This window comes from Stenella coeruleoalba (assembly GCF_951394435.1).
Source record: "Stenella coeruleoalba genome assembly, chromosome: 11".
In the NCBI taxonomy this organism is placed as follows: Eukaryota; Metazoa; Chordata; class Mammalia; order Artiodactyla; family Delphinidae; genus Stenella; species Stenella coeruleoalba.
Genome location: NC_137157.1, coordinates 87,522,708 through 87,546,493, shown reverse-complemented (window position 1 = coordinate 87,546,493; position 23,786 = coordinate 87,522,708). Strand labels below are relative to the sequence as shown.

The window sequence follows — 23,786 nt, the reverse complement described above, 5'->3', positions numbered from 1 at the left end:
CCTTTGGTAAAGTAAAAGAGGTGCTAGGAGATAAGTGGGCTTTGTAACAATGACAAAGGAACAAGCCCTTACCTAAAAAAAAAAAAAAAAAAGTCAGGTTCATTCAATTAATTTTTTTTTTTTTAAAGAAGATGTTGAGGGTAGGAGTTTATTAATTTATTTATTATTTATTTTTGTTGTGTTGGGTCTTCGTTTCTGTGCGAGGGTTTTCTCTAGTTGTGGCAAGCGGGGGCCACTTTTCATCGCGGTGCGCAGGCCTCTCACTATCGCGGCCTCTCTTGTTGCAGAGCACAGGCTCCAGACGCGCAGGCTCAGTAGTTATGGCTCATGGGCCTAGTTGCTCCGCGGCATGTGGGATCCTCCCAGACCAGGGCTCGAACCCGTGTCCCCTGCATTAGCAGGCAGATTCTCAACCACTGCACCACCAGGGAAGCCCTCATTCAATTAATTTTTTAACTCAGATGTGTAGGAACAGAGAACATAGAACAAATGAAAATAATGTGTTTCTTAGAGTCTCTGTAGCACAATACACATTGGGCAGCGATGCAAAATTAGGAATGCAGAATGAAACTCATCTATATATATTTTGGCTGCTAGGCATTTAATCCTTCATTTTTCAGTATTTCATTCTCACAATAACTTTCTTCTAGTCCTTTGAATGATAATTATTTTTCAGAAGAGAAGAAGATTAGAGACAAGAATTAAAGAATCAATCAAAGAGAGGTTAACATTCAAGGGAATCAGTCTTTTATTTTCAGTGTTTTAGGGCATAATAAAAAGTAAAGTTTAAGCATGTTGGAATTAATTTCAAGGCAATAGAAATTGTCACATGGCAGAAAGCGTAATCAAATAATTGTCACTGCTCCATTATCTAGCGAAGTATCCTTCCCTTTTTTTGTTCTATGCCTCCCATGTTCATGATACAAGCAGACTGCCAGACAGTGACAGAAGCTGGCTTGGGGAGGCTGCAGGGTACAGATAAACTGATGTTTTTTGACTACTAGTACATGCTTTGTGCTAAGCCCTTTCAAATTAGAATAGCATTAGCTTATTCTATATTCCATACAGTTCTATGGAGTCAGAGTTATTTCTTTATTTTAACCTCAGCCCGGTTAAGTAACTGGCCTAACTTACTTGTAAGTTGTAGGGCTGAGATTTGAATCCAGAAGTGCCTGAAAACAAAAAGTATGCTCTTGCCTTTACAATATCTTCCTCCAGGTAATCAAAGGGAGGTGTTGGAAGAAAGAGCAATACTTAACGTATGTGACAGTCTGGAGACATTATTTTTTGAAGAAAAGCAGAAAAATGTGGGGTTGATGGTTAGGTTGCCATATAGTGTAGTGACTAATAAATACCATTTCTAAAATGTATTTTAATAAGAAGTCAAATATATGCTCTTAAGATAAGTATTTGCTATAGAATTTAAGAAGCCTGAAAGAGGAAAAAGTGCACTGTGAACTGAAATGAGGAAAGGAAGGTCTCTTATTGATTCTTCACTCTTGGAATCTCATTAACTATCAGGTGAAACGATGACTGCCAACAAATAAACAGCGTTTTCCCCAGCCTGGCCTGTTAAACTGCCCAAAGCCACCACATACAGATTAGTCTGAAACACACTTATTGTTCCTGCTAGAGGTGTTTTAAAAATCAGCTTTAGATACAAGAATTTGTTTTCTCTCCTTCAGGCTGCTAAAGGATGCACAGAATGAAGCTTATTTTAAAAGCTGGTATCAGAAGCTATTGGCTGCTCTCCAATTCTGTGCAGGAAAAGCCTTGAGTGATGAGTTTTCCAAGGAACAGAAACTCATCAAAATTCTGGGAGACATTGGTGAAAAAGTCAAATCTGCCAGTGACCCTCAAAGACAGGTTTGTTGCAAAATCAATCTTCATGTCATAAAGTTTTGTTTTATTTCTTAAACCTGGTTCAATTAACTTTGAATTTCATAACACAGAAGGTAAATTCCTTGACTACACTTTGTCATAAGACACTTAAATCGATTCTTTTGATCAAGTTTTTTTTTTCAGTTTACTATCCTAATGTTAATGATAATATCTATCACCAGGACATGACTTTTTGATCTAAATAGCCATGTAGCATAGACAGTACCTGACAAAAGACCAATTTAAAGGCAATGTGATTTAAATGACCGGATGAAGTAATTTACTCAGAAAGGCAGCACAGTTCAGACTCATGGAAGAAGTACACAAGGGGACTTTTCAGAATACCCTTGTCCAAGGTACAAAATCTAGGTCTAGATTTTTCTCACACTGCACTGATCAAAGTCACATTTTTAAAGACTTTTTTTTCCACAACAAATTAAGTGAATTAAATGAAAGAAATCAATAGTGGTGTGGATAGTATTGAATAATACTTTTATTCTAACATCCATGGATGATAGTCAAAATACTGTGCCTCTTTCATCACTGATTATAATAATGGATCTGGCTGTTCGTTTTCTTGCTCTAATGGAAGAACACTTGCTCTTTTTAATTAACTGCATTACTAGTTCCCTTCACTGATATAGATCATTAAGTAGGTTCTCTTAAGTTCAACATTCTAGATGCAGGGAGGTAGTGGACTGTATTCACTGTATTAAGAATCTCATTCAGTAACAAGTACTTACTACAGACTAGGAGTTAAGGATAGAAAGATGCCTAAAACATGAATCTTGTTCTCAAGGGAGCTCATAGTTTCTCTCCACCCACTGTTTAAAATCAACAAGACTTTTCAACAAAATGATATGAAAATAGGCAAAGGGTCCCAGAATTTTTTCCTAGCACAAGATTTTTCTTACTGGAAGTCACTTCATTTGGTAGTAATGCCAGAAGCTATGCTACTTCACCTACCTAGGAGAAATTGGAAAATAAAAAGTATAAGCAGGGACTTTATTTTTAAATGGGAGACATATAAACTCTGTATGCACAGAAGAGCCTTAAGGCTAGCAACATGATAGGCAATGCAAAAAAAAAAAGTTCTATGATTTCACCATATTACTGCAAAATCATTAATTATTTTCTAATGGTAGACAAAAAGTTGAAAGCAAGTAAAATAAATTTGGCTTAAAATTTACAAAATTTGTGTGTAGGTTTGGTCTTTATTTCTTATGTTTCAAAATCCCTCATGTATTTAAGATGCATGCTGCAGTTAGTACAGTGCCTTTTTGACTATTTACATCACGTTCCAGTGATACTGACATTATTCTCTCAGATAAATGCATTTCTCTCACCTTGACTGGCTGCTCTTGTGATAACACCTCTTCATGTGAAAATAGAAAGAGAAAAAGAAAGAGGTGGGAGAAGCATTTATAATTTCTCACAAGTTACTGTAAGCTTTTTTCTTTTCTTTTTTTTTTTTTTTTTAAAGCCCAGTTAAACCTAACTATATGAAGTGAAGAGATTTTAGTTAAAGAGAGCAGAGGTTCCCCTCCATGGTGCTCTTCAGGCAAATCAAGGTATAGAAAAGACAAAAGAGGAGGACAGAAAGAATGCCATTGTGGAGCTTGGCCTCATTTCTCCACCTAGTTTTGCTGGATTCTGGGAGCAGTAGATTCTATTATTTGGCAGTGAACCCGGAGTAAGAGCTAAGAAACTCTTGAGAGTTAGTTAAACACTATTAATCTGATATCCTCATTTTTAAAATTGGGCTTAAACAGTTTTCAAAGTAGGCTAAAAGGAGCTTTTTTTAAATTTTGAATTATTATTATTTCTGAATTATTGTTTTTCTCCTTTTTTGTGTCAGGGGATACACAATTCTAAAGGTGTCATTTGTGGTCTCAGACCTTCCACATGCACAGAGGACTATGGAAGGGAGTGAGTCAAGTATCAGAAATACACTTATTGACATTTAGTAAACTATTTGTTCATGTATATTACTGCTTCTGACATTTATCAACGGTCTATAATTATCTTTTTTGTCATTATTTTGTCTCCTACTCTATGTAAATTTTTTTTTAAAAAGTATTATACTATTAAGTGTAAACCTTGAGAGTTACAAATTAAGATTTCAGGGAATTATGATAAATGGATCATGTTAATAGTTACTTAAAGCAGGGGTTGCAAATTGGTGGGTTACAGGTCAAGTCCAATCCATCGTGCTTCGTTTGAACAGAACAGTGCTTTGTTTTGGTTTGGGTTTTAATTGAATTTAAAGTTCTTCAGAAAGGACATGCAATCTTTACTTCCCCATTTTCCCCAGTACTCCCTATTGTCTTTAGCCTGCTGCCTCCTCATATGTGGCTACATCACCCACCTGACCCCAAAGCACCCAAGTGTGCAACCCCTGAATTAAGGAGTTTATTTAATCAACAAAAGAAAATTATAACTTGAAGGAAAAGTCCAGTTCTTTTCAGTTTTGAAGATGCTTCTTCTAATGATTTTTCACAGGAGGTACTGAAGAAAGAACTTGGCAGACTAGAAGAATTCTTTCAGTGTACAAATACCTGTCACCTTCCTCTGAACCCTGCCCTATGCATAAAGGGAATTGATGGAGATGTAAGTCAACATATTCAGTAGATAAGTTGAGTATTTTTATTTTGAATTGTTTAGTTCATTGGATGTTTTTGAAATGGCAAAAACAATTTATAAATTATCATTGCAATTATTTAAGAAAAATGTAATTGAGTCCCATCCAAACTGTGTGTGCTCTATTTGATGCACTGTGACCAGTTGGTATCACATTAACCTCATCAGATATTTCATTGGTTTAGAAACACACTAACCAAAGTTCAGTGGAAAAAAATGAAGACACTTCTGACTGAATTGACTTATTCACAATGGTTGATTTTGCGACCCCATGCAGGCTGGTTTAATTTCATGCTTATTTAGATTATGTACGTGCCCATGCCTAGGACACTAGTATATCATTAGCTATAACATCTCAGTTTTGATTCAATTTAAAATTCATTGATGCTTATGAGTCACTGTGCCATATGATATGTTTGTGATTTTACTCATGCCTGGAAAGCCCTTCCTGGCGTTGTACTCACAAACTCCTTCTCTTCCTAAGTCTCTATCAGCCACCCTTCTCTGACTTAGAATCATTCTTTCTCCATGAGCTTTATTATATTCCTTCTCAAAAGTCCAAGAGTAGAAGACTCTAATAAAGAGGATTGATAAGTGAGATTTTAAAATGAAGAGGTTAAACTCTCCTGCAAGCACAATAAGTGTTACTTCACTAAAGTCGGAATACAGTCAAGAAAAACAAATTTAATAATTAGGAGAAAAATCAGACCATTAGTTTGAATAGAAAAAGTTTTACTAGAAGCTTAATACTGTCACCTTTACAATTTTGCTGCTGCAAAGACACCCTACAAATTTTCCAAATATGCTGCATAGACGTATTTTGAATAATAACAAAATAAGGCATCAATTTTATAAGCTGAGATATGTCTATCTGGGCTAAAATCCAAATCATCACTGATTTAAAAAAATTGTGTGACCTTTTAGTCATTAGCAGTATGCACTGATTGATGCTTTAAAGATACATGGAAACATTTCAAAAACACAGAGTATCTTAATGTAGAAAGAACAATATATCAATAGTTCATTGAGTCCAGATGTTATTTTTTACTTCTGCTTTCTTGGTTTGTCATTGTTGTTTAAGGAATAGAAAGATTGTTTTCAATTAAAATTACATACGCATTGTGGCTTGTGCAGGCCTTGGTGAAAATTACGTATGCGTTGTGGCTTGTGCAGGCCTTGGTGATGTGGGGCACCAGCTCTAGGGAATCGTTGCTCTGAGTGTCCAGGTGAGCAGGCCATGCCAGGGGCATCACCAGTTCAGGAGTCATCACCCATAGTGCTGTGCCTGGGACCACACTCCTTCCCTACAGCAACCTGCAGCCATCGGCACTTCCCCTGAGGCTGGGAAGTGCCCCAAGTAGAGCCACCTCTTTGTCCCACTTGCTCTGGTCAGCTGTGCCTGTGTGTACAGCAGTGAGCAGGGCGGATGTGGAGGGTGATGCTCTCTCACCTGCAGAACATGTTAGTCTGTCCTCCAGTCCTGCTGAACAACGAGGAGGTCTGAAGGGACATACATCACGTAGGAAGGTGCAGTAAATGCAGCAGAGTTCTAGTCAGAGTCCACATCTGGTTGGCCATCAGAGGATCCATACTGGAAAGAACCTCTGGGAGTGTAATGAGTGTAGTAAGACCTTCAGACAAACCCCTCAGCCAGTGGTTCATCTGAGAACCCACTGAGGGTACAAACCCTATGAATGTGAGAGTGTGGGAAGACTTGTCATCACTCCTCCCATCTCAATAAATACCAGAGACTCCATTACTGGGAGAAACCTCATCAAGGTGACGAATGTGTTAAAGCCTTCACTCCGCGTTCCCTGCTCATTGCTCATCAGGTAGCCTGTACTGGGGAGGGGCCTTCTGAGTGTAACGAGTGTGAGGCCTTCATGCAGAGTAGAACCGTTTTCCAGCGTCAGACACTTCACACAAGTGAGAAACGTCATGTTCAAGTGAGTGTGGGAACGCTCTCTGTTCTGTTAGAGACCTTACTGACCATCAGAGAGTTCACACTGGGGAGAAGCCTTACGGCAGTAAGGAATGTAGTAAGGCCTTCAGTCAGAGTATATGTCTTGTTTGACACTGGATCCTCCATGCCAGGGAACAAGCACATACATGTTGGCAGTGTAGAAAAGCCTTCAGTCAGATCTCTCAACTAGTTGACTATGAGCAAATTCATACCAGAGAAAAGCCTTTTGAATGCGGCATGGCAAAATGTTCAGTCTAGTAAATGTCTTATTTTATATCACAGACTTCACACAAGCAAAAGCCGTATAAATGTGGAAAATATGCAGTCAAAACTCATACCTCATTACATATCAGAGAATTCACACTGGTTAGAAGTCCTATGAATGTAGTAGTGAGTATGGTAAGGTCTTTGTTTATAGCACCAAGCTTACAGTACATCATAGAGCCCATCTGGGGAGAAACCTGATAAATGCAGTGATTTGGGGAAAGTTATTACTGAGCTTATTGTGCATCAGAGTTCACTCTGGAGAGAAGTCCCATGAATGTAGTGAGTGTAGGAAAGCCTGCATGTATAGTCAGCATTCTATTTTAATCACCATCAGTAAACTACACTAGGGAGAAGTACTCAGGCCTGGCTCAATCCATTCTTTAGAGCATGGGTCTCCAAGACAGAGAGCAAAGGTCTTAGGTTTGGTTAAACTTTCTTTATAAGAAGAATTCTCACCCCTGTCTCTCCTTGGAACCACTAATCACAATGGACCATTTCCTGTTTCACTAAGGGGTAGATCATATGAGAGAGTGGGAATAACTGAATGCAATCCTTCTCCCCTCCTGGGAAAGTAAAGACCAGACATTTCATTTACTAATAGGTATCTTTTCCTTTTTAAAAACTGTTTTAAGTCTATTTCACTAATTTTCACTTTTCAAGACCAGAGTTTCTATCTTCCTTTCTCCATTCTAGCTTTTCTTGTCTTCCTTTCTCTATTCCAGATCTTTTATCTCACCATTTACATAAACTATCTTCCAAGACTTTGATTCATTCTTTCCTATCTCTTGGTTATGGCCATCCCAATCCACTTTTTTTTTTTTTTTTTTTTTTTGCGGTACGCGGGCCTCTCACTGTTGTGGCCTCTCCCGATGCGGAGCACAGGCTCCGGACGCGCAGGCCCAGCGGCCATGGCTCACGGGCCTAGCCACTTTGCGACATGTGGGATCTTCCCAGACCGGGGCACGAACCCCTGTCCCCTGCATCGGCAGGTGGACTCTCAACCACTGCGCCACCAGGGAAGCCCCCAATCCACTTTTAACTTCTACTCTAATCTAAGGTGTCCTTGTTTACCTTTTTCTACCTAGCAAACCTTTTCATTTACCTGTTTGCCAATCTATGTCTTTCACAATCTTCAAATTCAGCTCATCTCTGAAAGACTCTCTTCTTCAAATGCTTCTTCATTCAGCTGTGAAATGCATGCGTGTATACATTCATACCAACTTTTGCAGGCTCTATGAGAGGTGGATATGGTGTCTCTTTCTATTAGCATATAGTTAATGCTTTGTGCATACTAGCTGTCAAATGTATAGTATTTTTGCCATGACTCTCAAAAAATATACTGCATGTGAAAACCAAAATATTAAGCAATGAAAGCAATATAGCTGAGTGATATAATTGAGAAGAGGGGCTAAACCTCACCCTCAGCCTTTCTTAGCCCTTTGTCTCTTCCCTGGACTTGGCATACCTCAAAGAGATCATCACTCTCCCACCCCAGCCCCCAGAATTGAATGAGGAGAATTTGAAAACCACTGATCTAAACTCTGGCCTAATACAGGGTTTCCTAATTCAATACCATGACAGAAGGTCATATGTCCCCTGATTGACTGATTCTTGCAGCAGGAATTCATTACTTAACAAGCAGCCTCATCCTTTTACTATAAAACTCAAATTGATTCAGTAAACAAGGGTTTCTGTTTGCTTAGGGATTAGGTTAGATTTATGTTGACAGATTAAGAAATAGATCCTTTCCTCTCAACTTCTACTGATTTCAGACTTATCAGAAATAATGATATTCAGACTGATCCTTCAAAATATATTGATGTCATATTTTACTAAGTTGATGAATTGAAAGTATCGAGTCCTTTTGCTTTCTTTAGTATTGATTTAATAATTTTTGCTGTCAACATGAACTCTCTAATAACCTAAAGACATATAGCCTTTAAACACTCAAACAGTTGTAAGCACATAAAAGGAAAATAATGGACAGTAGTCGATATCATAAAACTGAAAATAGAAATGTAAAGTATAATTGAAAGAAACGAGAATAGGAAATATATGTTGTACTGTTACTTGTAAAGATAAGAAAATGTTCATTAGCAAAAAGTGAAAAAGAATGCATTAATCTTTTTGAAGTACCCGATTAGTGTCAGACACTGTAAAAGGTATTTTATATCCATTAGCTCATATACCTATTACAAAAATGTGTGAGGTAAGAGTTTTATCCCTGTTTTACAGTGGGATACAAACATTTAAGTAACTTGTCCAAGGTCTTACAGCTGATAAGTTACAGAGTCCAAATTTGAACTCAGGTCTTTGTTAATTCTATATGCATGTTTCCTTAAAGTATGCTGCAGGGCAGAAAGAATGAAAAGGAAATATATTTTTTTAAATAGCGATTTCATCTTTTAGATATTAACTAACTAGCATAAGCACAATACCTACATACTACTTAGTTTATTTAAACTCCCTAAACATCATCACTGTTTAGTGAGAAAAAAATGTAGTTGAAGATTTACAACCTGCCGAAAAGCTGGCATTTTTAGTTTACAAATAAAGACTTTGGTTGGTAGACTAAAGTCTTTTTTTTAAGAAATATGTTTCTTTGTTCCAAAGTGTGAGAATTATTCATATGTGTTACATTTGCTCATATAACAAATTCTGCAAGGGGCCATGATTGCAAGGAAACTGTTCTTTTTGCTTTGTTTTGCTCACCATTTTTCTCTTCTTTTTGTCCCATAGGCATGTTCATATTTCACATCTAATGCTTTGCCATTGAAGATTACTTTCATCAATGCTAATCCAATGGGCAAAAACATCAGCGTCATTTTTAAGGTACAGTAGCCCTCCTGAAACATCAAATTGATTCCATTGGTAGAACTATTGATTTATTACTCACAAAAAGAAATTATTATAGCTCTTTTCCTCTGGCAGCAGCACAGAAGATTCTAGTTATTTTTGATTCTGCATTTTTACAGAATTATAGTACATGCCAAACTATGATTGGCAATAAATCAAACATTACTGGCTCAAAGCCAATGAATCTTCAGTGCAAAACTCCGGGAGGTATGTTTCAATAAATGAAATAATGTAATCATTTTTGAGTAATACAGAAAGCAGAATTGTGGTAAAGTTCCTAGGGGGAGAGTCTTCCTTTGGTCTAGATACTAAGTTCGAATCAAAATTAGCTGAAACTCAAATGACACGATTTAGCATAAAATTCTTATCTGTAAGCACTTGCTTATTTTAGTAATTTGGGTTGTTGTCTTCTTTTTAAATAAAATATAAATAAGGGCCATATCAGTCTTTGTCACGCATCCCATGGGACAATAGAGTAAAAGGACAAGAGTAAAAGTCAAGTAGGAAAAAGGGACAGAAAAAGGAGCTGTAAGTAAAAATAAGCATTTGCCAGTCGTTCAGTTAAATTTGATAAGTTATTCAGCCAAACCAGACAACAAGGTTACAGAGTGGAATTTTTGTTAGATTCTGACTAGTTTTGAAGATAATGATTAACATACCTATACTTTTGCTGTGATCTGTGTAAACCTCAAGCATTAATGTTCCCCCGGCACTGCATTTTTGGTGAAGAAAAAAGAAGAACACAAAATCTCATCTTGGCAATAGTCTTCTGCATATAATTTAGAAAGCATTTTCAAAACCAAGCCTCTTATTAGTTAAAAGCATAGAACTGTCCTTCGCCTTTGGACATATTCCATGTCCTTCACCTATGCTAGAAAAACACTCCTTTATCATTTCTTATTATTATCAAAGGCTGTTTACTCTGAAAACTTCTTAACTGCCTTCATAACGAGAGAAGTCAATGATTCAAAGTCTGATGAATTCTATGTGTGCTATTTATACTCCCAGTCAAGAAGCTCTTGGTCGTCTAACTGTATATCAGTGCATGAATTTATGGTACATCAAATAATGTTTCCCTTAGAGATTTCACTTGGCTGAGTTTGAAATTTGCATAAACATTCGTCCAACCTCTCTTCACCAGACTTTGAGGTTAAGACATTGCACATGGATAATAAATTGAAAGATTATTATCAGGGAACAACATTCCAAGCAGCTTCTAATTTAATGGCTAAAGCTTCTGTAATCATTTAAAAGAAAGTTCTCATTTTCTTTGATCTTCTATCAGAAACACAAGGTATTCTTAGTGCTAATAAAACAATTGAAACCACCCTAAGTCAGGCTGGAAAATTATTCAAGGAAGGAAATCACATATACCATATTTGAAAGCCTTTAATAGAATTCAAGGAGAAACCCGGAGTCTATAATTTTGTTTTTAACAGGCTGGAGATGATCTTCGTCAGGATATGCTTGTCCTGCAGATTATTCGTGTGATGGACAATATTTGGCTGCAGGAGGGCCTGGATATGCAAATGATCATTTATAGATGTCTATCCACAGGAAAAGGCCAAGGTCGGTATAGATTAGAAAGCTGTTTGACTTACATTATTTATCTCACGCATTCATCAGTAATATGCCCCCAGAGTTGCCACAGCTTTCATTTTAGATTACAAATTTTAAAATCCAAAGAACTAAACCTGGTCATTCTTCTTTTTTACAAAGAATTATTTTCAAAAACAATAAGCCAAAATGATTTATGTAAAGCATAATGTCCTTCTAGATATTAATTAGGACTCTTGACAACTCAAATGTTAACTGTAATATCCTTTTGTGTGTCCTTAAGGGTTAGTTACATTAATGATTAACTCATATTTGTTTCTCTCTTTCTAAGCTGATAATAGAAAAGTCTACTCATTCAAAAAATACAATTGTTGCCTATTAACACAAAATTTACAAAGTTGCAAATGCTTAAAGGAGTTCTGAAAATTCTAAATACATTATAAACATGCATTCAATTTCTAAAAGACTTTTGAGTAAAGTGTAATATCAACAGTCAAAGATGACCATTCATGCAAACTTAGAGCATACTTTTAGCATTTCTCTTCCTTAATAAAAGCCAGGCCACTAATATGGAAATATAATTACATTTATACACATTTTCAATGAAAATAATCCACCCTAATAATTACTCAAACATCAGAGGTAAAAGTTGTACTTAATTACAATCATGCTGAATTGAAGAAATAATTTCTAGGATATCATATAATTTTTTTTACATGGGGCCATTGCCACTTAGCATTTCATTAAATTAATTAGTATGAATTATAGCAGATGCATCTGCATAAACAAAGGGATAAAAATACCATAGAACTGGAAAGGGGACCTAGAACTATGTTGTCTTTTTTTTTTTTTTTTCTTTTTTAATTCAAACAGAACTACAGTTTAAACCCATCATCTCAAAAGAGAAACTGTCATTGCCTGGCCCTCCAGTTCCTGAGGTCCCACTGCGAGGCTCAGTACCCCAGCCAACTGTGACTCAAGATTTTGGAAACTAAGCATGGAAGCACCTCCTACTTAGCTTAACTTGCAATTGGATACTTCAGGACTACTGTTAAAAGCCATACTGCCCAATTACTTTGATTCTGATAACAGGGCCCTTGTTTCCATGCCAAGTATCCCACTCCTGAACTCCTTCTAAAGTTCTAGTTCCTAAAAGTCTTTTATTACTGCTACTCTGAGATCATTATTCCTTGAGTTTTTCTCTCCCTTTTCTCACGTAAATGACCTAATTCTTTCATATCCTAATATGTTTAAAGGGTAAGAATAAACCTTAGATGAAGCAAGCTGAGCTTTTTGGTGTCACGTGGATTACTTTTTCTTCAGAAATTGAATACAACACCAGCCTCAGTGGAATTCTTCAATTCCATCTATTCATTTCTCTGTTTATAATCATAGGAAGTAATGGAGGCTAAGACTTTTAAAGTTAATAAAATAATCCAGCAGAAATAACTCTAGACTTGCCCAAAGTTACAGATGTCACAAGACAGACAAATTATTCTTTCCCGCTATCTACCAACAATTTCTTTGGTTGTAAGATTGTACTGGAAAGATACTTCTTCAAGAAAAATGGAGATCATTAAAGCAAATGTCTTCTTTTAAGAGATTAGTTTCCATTTTTAATCAGGTTCCAAGGCTTATTGCATATCTACTGTTGACATCCCTCAAGAAATGTCACAAAGTAAGATAGGGAATATTAAAATGACCTAAACAGGGCTGCTGCCCTTAAGGAGAGTATACTCCAGGCCACAAGTTTACATGGCTTTATCAACATTATTGTTGACTATAATTCTTATGACTACTTTGTATATGATGTTGTAGGAACTTTGGGAGAGATTATCAGAGCAGATAAAAATTCTTTAGGATTTATTTCATTGCTCTAAATTTGCTCCAGATTTGATGGACATAAAAATTACTTCGGAGAGTTGGAGCAGCTATATCTAGGACCCAAGCAGGATGCTATATCAGGCTCTTCACTGGGGAGGGTTGGGGAGGGGACGGAGGGTGGGGGACTGAGGCTCAAGTCTCAGTGATTGCAAAAAGCTGCTCTGGAGTTTCTCATGCACACCTTTTTGAGAACCAGTGCCTTGTGTGATACCATCTTGAAAAGTTTTGTCCCTAAGAACCTTGCTACTTAAAGTATGACCTGTGGACCAGGAGCATTGACATCACCTGGGAGCTTGTTAGAAACTCAGAATCTCAGACCCTACTCCCACCCTACTAAATCAGAACCTACATTTTAACAAGATCCCCAAGTAATACATATGGGCATTAAATTTTGAGGAATCTGCATTAGAGAGCTATGGGAATGGAGCCACACATATTACTGTGCACAGAATTATGCTAGAAGTATTTAAAAAGTGTGTGATACATACTAGCTTAAAATGTATGAAATGTAATTTATGGTTTTAATTAATGAGCAGAATTTAGCCATCATGATTGTTATAAATTAGGTGCAAAGTTTTCTGGGTAGTCAACAATGAAAGATATGACAAATGGCTTGGGATTTAGCAATGATTAACTCCCTGAAGACAAATGTGGTCTGAGGAGTAACTGACATTGCTACAGCACCCTATCTAAAGGGTGCAGTAATCTAAGTCCTAATTTGGGGCATGGTCAGATGCAAGGTGGCAATGAGGCATGCAGGAACCAGGTAGAAGGTCGTTTTGTGTTAGGAAGTGTTAAATGGAGGAACTGGAAAAATGAGGGAAAATTTCAGGATTAGAAAGTAGAATTATATTACTCTTTTTAGAGTTATTATATTACTGTTAAATGCAGCGCTTTACATTTGCTATCTCCCTTAATAAGCACAAGAAAACTAGCACAAGAGCTGAATACTGTTGGGGGAGAAGGGAGAAGTGTTATGATATTAAAGATATGCCCAGGATTTATCTCTGGGATGTTACATCTCCTTTTTTCTTTTTGTTTTTAACAAATAGATTTTAATAGGTTGTTTTTGCAGCATTCAATTCCCACTTTCCATGTTTGTTTCTTTCTAATAAGGCAATGTATCAATAGATGCCTAACGGTCATGATTGGGCTGGGCTGGGCTATTGGATATTAAGAGATTAAGGCTGAAGAGAGAGAGAGAGAGAGAGAGAGAGAGAGATTAAGCCTGCAACCAGCTGCCACTGGCCAAATCCAGCACTGAGAAATGTTTTGCTTACCATTACAGTGATCTTCTTGTTTGTTGTTTAATTTGAATATTTTTAAGGTAGACCATGAAATAGTCAATTTTTAAAACTTAATCTTCTCTCTTTTCATATAGTTCCATTTATGTCCCTGGTTCCTTTGGGCATTTGTGTTTTCAACTCTTGCAGTTGTCAAGATTGTGGAAATCAGAAATTCTAGACTGTAATTTCTTTCAATGACTTTATTTATAGAACTGTGCATTACAGGTTGTTTTGTGGACATTAGTCCTGGGAGAATTTTAAATACTGGGTTTAAATTGCTGTTCTGTGCAGAATAAAAATCAGAAGGCTTGAAAATATTTACATTCCAATAACCTTAGGAACACAATGAAAAGAAGCCTTGATGGATGCATGGCTAGTGGGGCAAAGCTCCTATTGAAGTTCAATCAATATATGCTCCCTTAAAAAGATTGTTATCATAGTTTCACTTTAATGCAGACTGAGAAGGAAGAAGCAGGTGGTTCTGTACATGTTCACTGCAGAGTTACTCTGTTCACTCCTAGAAATGAAACGTTGAACAGTGAAGCTTTTATTAACCTGAACATTGATTTTTATAATATATTTGAAATATTTGTCACGGAGGTTGTATTTGATTCACTTACGTTATAAATATGCTTGTTACACAAGTTTGAATGTCCTCCCTTAAACTGTAAATGAATGCACAAGCCATATGTTAATTAATTCACTGCTCTATTGACTCAGTGGGGTCGCTGGGAGACCATCTAGATTTGCTCTCTACTGTAGTTCTAGAAAAATATTAAAGCAGCTCTGATACATCTGATCCAAACACAAGTAGCCTCATTGCTCCCTAGGATTTAGGAAAAATTAGAAGCAATACCATCTAGGTAAAACTCCTTCAGAGAAGAAGGTTGGGAAATAAAAAGGGTAATCCGAGTAGTGCTGGCAAGTATTGATGTTGTTACCTATATCAAGATGCCTTTCCTAAGTATCCCTCATCCTGTAAAGAAAGAAGTATTTCCATAATCTCTTTTTTATCAACCAGGATTGGTGCAGATGGTGCCCGATGCTATAACCCTCGCGAAAATCCATCGCCATTCTGGACTGATAGGACCACTGAAAGAAAATACAATCAAAAAATGGTTCAGTCAGCACAACCATTTAAAGGTGGAATATGAAAAGGTTTGTCCTTCTGCAGCAAATTTTAAATAATGTACTTAAATAAGGATATACTCTGGCTCATTAGATATTCTGATTTATGAAAAAGTAAATTAAGTACATCTTGAGGTCTGATTCATTCATTCATCAGCATAGTAATAATGACACAGTTTAAATGGTATATTACCTAGATAACAATTTCTGTGTCTGGTTTTCCCTCTGGGTGGAATTCTGGGCTATCAATAAAGACTCTCTTTGCTCAGCGGCTTCCCTTACAGCAATCTCACCTGAGATGATGCTCCTGAAAACTACCTCCTTCATGTTACCTGTGCCTATTTGTACACAACCTATACTTTCTATAAATCTCCCTCCTTCCATTGCAATGTATTTCTTCTTCCAAGTTCTGTTTTTTCATGCCTCATTCTTTCAGTGTTTGCGGAATACCTAATAGAGTTTTTATTTTTTTGTATCTCAGAACTTTACAAAATGTATACTATTCCATTTGACTGCCAACATTTTTCCCACTTTACCTTGGCATCTAGCCTGCAGTCTACAATTGTACAGGTTCCACCCTCTACCAGGGCTCCCAGATTAGGGGATGAGTTGGCTGGAGCCAGGCCTTGTTTCATTTGCCAAGGCATGAACTGGTACAGCTGCCCCAGAGGCAGGGGCACCTTTATGCTAATTCACACAAGGATGCAATATGGGCCAGCATTAGATTTGCTCAGAACTGTCCTGAGCACTAAACATCCCTCATTCTAGGAAACTCCTCAGTCCTGGGCAAACTGGAAGGTTTGGTCACCCTAGCTGACCTGGGCCATGAAAGAGAGATCCAAGAGTTCATCTACTCCAGACTTCTGTGAGATTGGAATAGAGCAGACTACAGGTTTTGGAGGCCAAGTAACAGGGAATTAGATGAGATTATCTAGAAATCTATTTTTTAGCCATTCCCCAAATTGTAACTTGAGTTAGGCACAAACCCCTGGAGTTATATTGTTTGGGGTGTTTCCATGTACATTTGATGTTCTTAACCACCATGTGAAGGACATATTTTATTATCTTCACTTTATAAGTAGAGAAAATCTAGACAGACAGATTAAAGACTTTCTCAGGCACCTGGGATACCTGGAAATAAGGTGTCCTGGCATGTAGTCCAGCCACGTGGTCTTCCACTCGCTAGTTGAGGAGGCCCATACCTGTGGCTCAGCCAGTCACTTGTGCTTACACTCATCGTTGCATCATCGATCAAAACGATGAATACCCAGGAGACAGTTTTTTTGAAAAAAGAGTAATTTTGGCAAGAAACCTCTGTCCATTAAAGAGACATAAGCCACAACTAACTTAGTGGAATCTGCTTCTACCCGCACAAGCGTTCACTGGTATATACTGTACCAAAACCTTTTGGGGCATTAACTGGATGACATATTTGTAGGATAAATATAAAGTGTTACAGATATCTCAATGTAGTTTTTTCTGTGTTAAAAATTTCAGATATTCAAAAATTAATATTTTAAATTTCTATGGGAATAGGCAATACTGGACCATATTGTTCCTTCTTCTTTTATCTTGAAAAAAGCTATCCACTATTGTACCTTTGCGACATTAAAAAATAACACTAAGAATCCTCTTTAATAAACTGAAAATTAGTTTTAACTGAATGAAAGTTATTTTCTCCCATTTCAACAAAAACACTCATTAGGCTAAAGAACAGATTGCTTCATGTTCTTCTGTAGCATATCAAGAAACAACCATTTAATCATATCCACTCAGCTGAGATGTAGAATTGGTTCTTGATTAGAGAATTTTGCTTTTTATCGTACTTTTACCATTACCTCTGTGTTTGCTCATTTTTTGTGTGTGTTATTATTTTTCAACCGATTAGGCCTTGAGGAACTTTTTCTATTCCTGTGCTGGCTGGTGTGTGGTAACATTCATCCTGGGAGTCTGTGACCGTCACAATGACAATATCATGCTGACAAAGTCAGGCCACATGTTTCATATTGACTTTGGAAAATTCCTGGGCCATGCACAAACATTTGGAGGGATAAAAAGGTCAGTGCTCAAATAATGTTTATTAATGTAATTAAGCAATCTCCCGGAGTGATATATAACATGTAATGGCATAGAAACCCAGCAGATGACTTGTTCCCCATCTCTCAAATTCCCCAAGATAATGTAAACATGATTATGTATCTAATAACATTGAAGGAAAGATTTTTTTCGATAGACTGTTAATGGAACAAATTAGGTTTCCTCAAGTTGTTAGTACACTAAATTGGCCTTCTCCCACAGGATATTAATACTGCTCCAGTCTGAATTGTACGAAATATGATATGTTCATTTTCTTATAAGCCTTGAATGGACAACGAGGCCTGAGTTCGTGGTCTCAATACATCTGGTATATTGCCCATAACAATCACCAGCCTGGTCTACATGTAAAATGAGCACACTTCCTGCACTAAATTAGGCTTGAATTATTCCAAAAATATTTAGTAAGCATCTACCATTCAAGACTCTGGGGATACAACAAAGCAGATACAAACCCTGATCTCTTTCTAGTAGGGATGATAGACATTAAAAAAGATAACACGAGGAAATGAGGAGTTTCATTTCTTACTAAAAAACTAAAGCAGAGAAATGAGATAGAAATTAACAGGGGCAGGGATGCTCTTTTAAAGAGGCCTCCTTAAAGAAATGAGAGCTGTATAGTGAGTAATCACCTTGTGGAGATCCATGAGAAGAGTATTCCAGGAAGAGAGAACAGCAAAAATAACAGCCATGAGTATGGACTAAGCAGGCATGTTCCAGTGACAGCAAGAAAGCCTGGGGCCTGGAGGTGCAATAAAGAGGGACGGGTAGTAGGACGGAAAGATAAAGGGTTTGGTGGAGGCCAGATCAAGTAGGGCACTGAGGACATGGTGCAGAGGTTGGCTTTTACTTTACGTTCAGAAGCAAACCATTGATGGATTTCAGTGGATTTCAAAGCTCTCGGCGGCTGTCCTGTCAAGTAATGAGACCAGTTAGAAGGCTATTGCAATAGTTAAGGCAAGACCTTAATGGTAAAGAAGTGGCAAAAACTGACAGATTCAGAATATATTTTGGAATCTGAACCACAGGACCTGCTAATTGATTGGCATTGGCAGTCATTAATGGGCTGGGAAAATGGGCCCGGTAAGTAGAAGAAAGGAAAATATTCAAGGATGACTCCTGGATTTTTGTTCTTAGCAAACAATTATATCATTTACTGAAAAGGAAAAGACTGGTGGTTGAATAGGTTTTTGTTTTATTTTATTTGAGCTGGGGGTAAGGGAACCAGAAATCTAAGACTAAAAGTCCCTTGCTCCAAAAAAGGATACTTCATATTGAAGTAGAAATGGGATCAGACCATTCCAAAGACTAATCAGTCACTTTTAGCTAAAAATAGCTTTTCAAAAGAGGAAATAAAAGTCTCCTACAATATAACAAGATGAATTTTCACTAGATGGTCATAATCTGGTATTAAAATCCCAATATAAACTACATAACAAGGTTTAATTCTTATAAACTGATAGCTTCTATTTTGTGGAGGCATACAAATGGAATTGTCTCACTTTTTATTATTTTCAGTACATTGTCTTCTATAATGAATAAGCTCAGGAAGAGTCACCACATATTCATTCATTCCTTACACATCTGTTGAGGATGGTCTGTGTGCCAAGCACTGTGATAAACCTTGGGGATACAAAGATGAATAATACACATTTACCACCTCAGTGGGGCTTACTCTTTCTTTAAAATACTGGGAAGACAGACACATAAATAATTACTCCAGAATGTGGTGAGGGCAGAGATAGAGGTATAGACAATTAGAACATCACAGAGGAGGGATACCTGGTATAAAGGACAAATGTTAATTAACATATACGAGCATATTGCATAATTTACTCATTTAACACTTTCCCTAAATCCACTCTTTCCTAGAAATTTAAAGATTAGATTAAAACTGTAACATTTTTATTTTGCTGTATTGTCCACTGAGAATTCGGGTTAACCCCCTTATTCATTTATTCGACCAGCATCTGTGTTGACCATGGGGGTGGTTAAAAGATGCATAAAGATATTCCAGCTCTACAGAAAAAGTTTCAGTTGGGGAAACTTACAAAGTAAAGAACAAGTTACTAAACAATATAGTAAGTGCTATAATAGAGATATGCACCAAGGTCTGTAGAAAAGATGGAGCCCAATTGTTTGTTTGTTGATGTTACAGCAGCTACTGCTACTTCTGAAGTACAGCAATTTAAATCTATCTTATGCAACCGTTATGGAGGTCCTGAAAATGTGCCCAGCACAGAGCCTCACTTATAGTAGGTTCTTAATATTGTTTGCTGAATTAGTCAGCCAATAAACTATTCACAGGTCAGCCTTCAACCTTTCAATAATTATTAATTGGATGAAAGAAAATGAAGTTGGCCCTGTCTTCCCTTGAGATTATTGATTATTGAGCACCAGCTAAGGAGGCCAACTGCAGCATTATTACCCATTTGGATTATTGTTTGCAGGATTCTGTCTCCACCAATGGCTATGTAAGACTCATTGGCAATGTCTCCTTGGATTTCTTTCTTGATACTGATACTTCTGCCCTGAGTTTCTTTAATGGTTAAACTGAACTATGTCTACTCCCTATTACTCACTATATATTTTGAATTATAGGCAGCATCTAATAATTTTCTTCAAAGTCTCTTTCAGTTGTTTCTGGGGTTCATTTGATTGTTGATTCATTAGGCAACTGATGTCTTCCATCCTAGGTCCACCGGTTGTTCTTCTTTGTTGCTAGGTGGACAAAGGTCTCATAAATCAGGCCTCTGAATCCCCCTAGGATAAATGAACATTCTTATTTGTACTACACTTATTACATATAAAACTTATCTCTAGAGAAAAGCCAGCTCCACCTAGCTTCTTCTGTACACATACTAGATATATTAATAAACACTCCTTAATATACAAAGCCAGGTTTGTAAATCATGCCCTATGACTATCCTGATCTCCCATAACCTAGCAAGGCCATATAAATGCCCCAGTAATAAACAGCAATAAGCCAGGATCATACTCCTTAACATAAAATGCAGCACCCGCAGGGAGTAAAGAGCATATGTATCCCAGACACATGTGTTTCTCCTATTGTCTACTCCTTAAAAACATGGGGAAGGAAAGCATTTGTGTGACTTTTTATGGTTTACAAAGTGTCACTAACATACATTAACTGATTTTTCATAATAAGTAAAATTGCTCAACCTCACATAAATACAGTTTCCAGTTGTGGACAAGTTTGGGGTTGACAAAAAGAAATCACATACATAACATAAAATCCCTCTCTAATAAGATTTAACCCTTAGCCATGGATACAGAACTTAAGAATGGAAATTAGCAGGCCAACAAAGCGAAAGCAAATGCAGTGTATCTGGGGAGAGATTTTCCCTTGGTTTCCTTAAGAGGAAGCAGCAATGAAGTGATATTCCCCTTACAAGGAAGATCTTGAGAAATAAAGGGATTTCTTGCTGGGTCATTGCCCTTTTGTACTCATGCTTGCATCATCATTCCAGAACATCTTACACTAATCATCCGTGTGGTCCTGTTTAAGACATGTTTATAAACATTGGGCTGTCCTGATTTTTGAATTATGTGGAGTCTTCCCAGCAATACTCTCATTAGGAGTCTTTGCTCAGGTTTCCCTGAACCACTGCTCTTAATTCAGTTTTCCAGAAATCTGGAAAGCCCATCTTCATGCTTAGACCAAATCTGAAGCTCTAACTTTCTAACTTTGAAGAAAGAAAAAAAATTACATCTCAGTTATGAATTTGAAGGATTTCACATCTTGTATAGAAACAAGAAGTTCTTCCTTACTGGTTTTAATTATGAGATTAGATGAAGAGGATTTACACCAGCAGATTAAATCACAGGACAGTTCAGCCCCAGCATTACTTAATGATTCTGGGGAAAAAAATGGCTAATCCCTACAATGAAAACAATGAGAAATTTCACCAACTTTCTGAAACCAGTTGGTTTTTCTTTTGAAGTATTGCCTAATTATTATCTTCACTTCTTTATTTTCTCTTACAGAGATTCAAATTAAAGTGGTTAACAAATTATACATCCACAATTTTTCACTCAAAGTTCCCCTGTAACAATGATTTCCATATAGTAATTTTTTCATTGCATATAAGATATTATTGTAATAAACTCTAAATTTCCACTCAGTAATTTCTTGATGGTGACTTTCTTTTACAGAGGAGGAGAAATTAAGGAAGGCCTTTATTGGTGATGTTTATTGTTCTCCTAACTCATTGTTTCATACTTTTGTTTTTTCAGACTATATTTCCAGTCTGTATAGTCTTTCACTTTGTAATGCCAGACTTGCATGAAGTCTTTCTTGCAGCCTTATTTCTAGATAATTTTAGAGGCTGTATGAGCAGTAGTTAAAGGCAGGTACCCTGGAGATAGACTATGCTTTTTTCTTTTAATCCCTTACTATCATTTACTAATGATGTGACCTTAAACAAATGGCTCTGTATGCTTCAGTTTAATCTTTTATAAAAAACAGACTTGTTTTGAAGATTAAATTAATTGATATACATAAAATGCTTGGAAGAGTTCCTAGCACTGAGTAAAGGCTCTATAAATGTTTGTTGGAATTAATTATAATGTAAGTATTCCAAATGAAGTGACAAGAAATGAGATTGCATCTTTAGGTAATTATTGTTTCTTTTTGTTCAAAGTTATCTAAATATCTTATTTTGGTACTTTTTAAAGTACTTTTTTCATACTTTTTAAAGTACTTTTTTGGTACTTTTTAAATTTATAAATTGAACTTCTCTGACTTTGAAGTTTGTTGACTGATAGATTAGATTGCACTATTAGGTTTATTTGGATTGTAATGTTTTTCACCAAGTCACGTTTGACTTCTGATGTAATTTTAGACATGAGCAGAGGTGTGCTGGAGCTGGCTTACACTGGCTTGGGAGAGCCTGTGATGTGTATTCTTTCTCAACTCCACATTCAATGACATTCCACTGGTGGCCTGAAATCAGCCATGGTGGGAGAATATACACCATGGAAATTGGCAAATGTCACAAATCAGAGCTTTTTTTTTTCCTAAAATAAGTAAGTGAGCTGGTTATTAAATATTTACCACCATACTCTAGGACATAAATCCATTTAAAACAGATGAAAAATCATTCCAGAATTCTGTCAAACTCTGTCCTTTTCCTATTAAAATATATACACCTGGGTGATCAAAATATTATATATCTAAAAAAAAATATTATATATCTGTCTTTTTAACAACATGATTTATACCCGATTTTCAAGTTTTACCCCAACAGATCAACAATCACCTAATATAATTGATCTCAGAATTTTCATCTCAATATTAGTCATAAAAATTATCTGCATCTATAATTGTTTTGACACTGTCTTCCATATTTAATTACCACTAATTTAAAAATGTTTAATGTTTAAGCTCTAATTTGAGTATTATATTATTTATATTCTAAATATCCTCAACTTAACCATCTTTGGGAAAAAACTCCCTTAGCAGATTAAAAGATTAATTTTTGTCTTACTCCAGTCATTCTGGTTTAGTACAATATTCATAGTAATCCAAATGCCATATAGGTATTAATGATCTCCCACATGCTTTAATTACTACCTTAGTGTTCTTTGAAATTAGATGTTTCTCTGGTCTGTTTTCACAAGACTATTTATTAAGAAACACTCTGGTTCCTTTAACTCAAAGCAGGTTTCAATTTCATCTGAACTTTCTAGAAGAAAAACACACTATCTAATACCTTTCCAGCTGTGAGTACCATAAGAACATCTTTGTATAAGTGCCTAGCTAGTGCCTGACATTTAGCAGAGGCTCAATTTTGGTTAATTGAAGGATCACTACAAAAATGCCATACAATTTACTTTTCTTGACCTGAGAAGCAGCAATTTTTCTGAAGATAAAATTATTAAGAATTTGCCATATTCTGTTATTCTAACTGGAAATTTACCAAGGGATTGTTTTACCTGCTGGTCACTTTACATGTGGGAGTCTGGTGGATGAGACTCAAAATTTGATGCATACTACCTCATAACCATTTAGGATGGCTAGTATCAAAAAACAGAAAATAAGTTTTGACAAGGATGTGGAGAAATTGGAACCCCTGTGCAATGTCAGTGGGAATATAAAATAGTACAGCTACTGTGGAAAACAGTGTGGCTGTTACTCAAAAAATTAAAAATGGAATTACCATATGATCCAGCAATTCTGCTTCTGGGAATATACCCAAAGGAATTGA

At 36.5% G+C, this 23,786-nt stretch overlaps 1 protein-coding gene across 1 annotated transcript in view; it reads left to right on the top strand.

The window, feature by feature from the left end:
• PIK3C2G (phosphatidylinositol-4-phosphate 3-kinase catalytic subunit type 2 gamma) overlaps positions 1-23,786 on the top strand; it is a 390,888-nt gene that overhangs the window by 227,671 nt on the left and 139,431 nt on the right. Inside the window, exons 19-24 of the mRNA XM_079938052.1 lie at positions 1,686-1,866; positions 4,384-4,491; positions 9,491-9,583; positions 11,047-11,176; positions 15,356-15,492; positions 17,351-17,520. Coding sequence (XP_079794178.1) covers positions 1,686-1,866; positions 4,384-4,491; positions 9,491-9,583; positions 11,047-11,176; positions 15,356-15,492; positions 17,351-17,520 — 819 coding nt within the window. The remainder of the gene's footprint in view (positions 1-1,685; positions 1,867-4,383; positions 4,492-9,490; positions 9,584-11,046; positions 11,177-15,355; positions 15,493-17,350; positions 17,521-23,786) is intronic.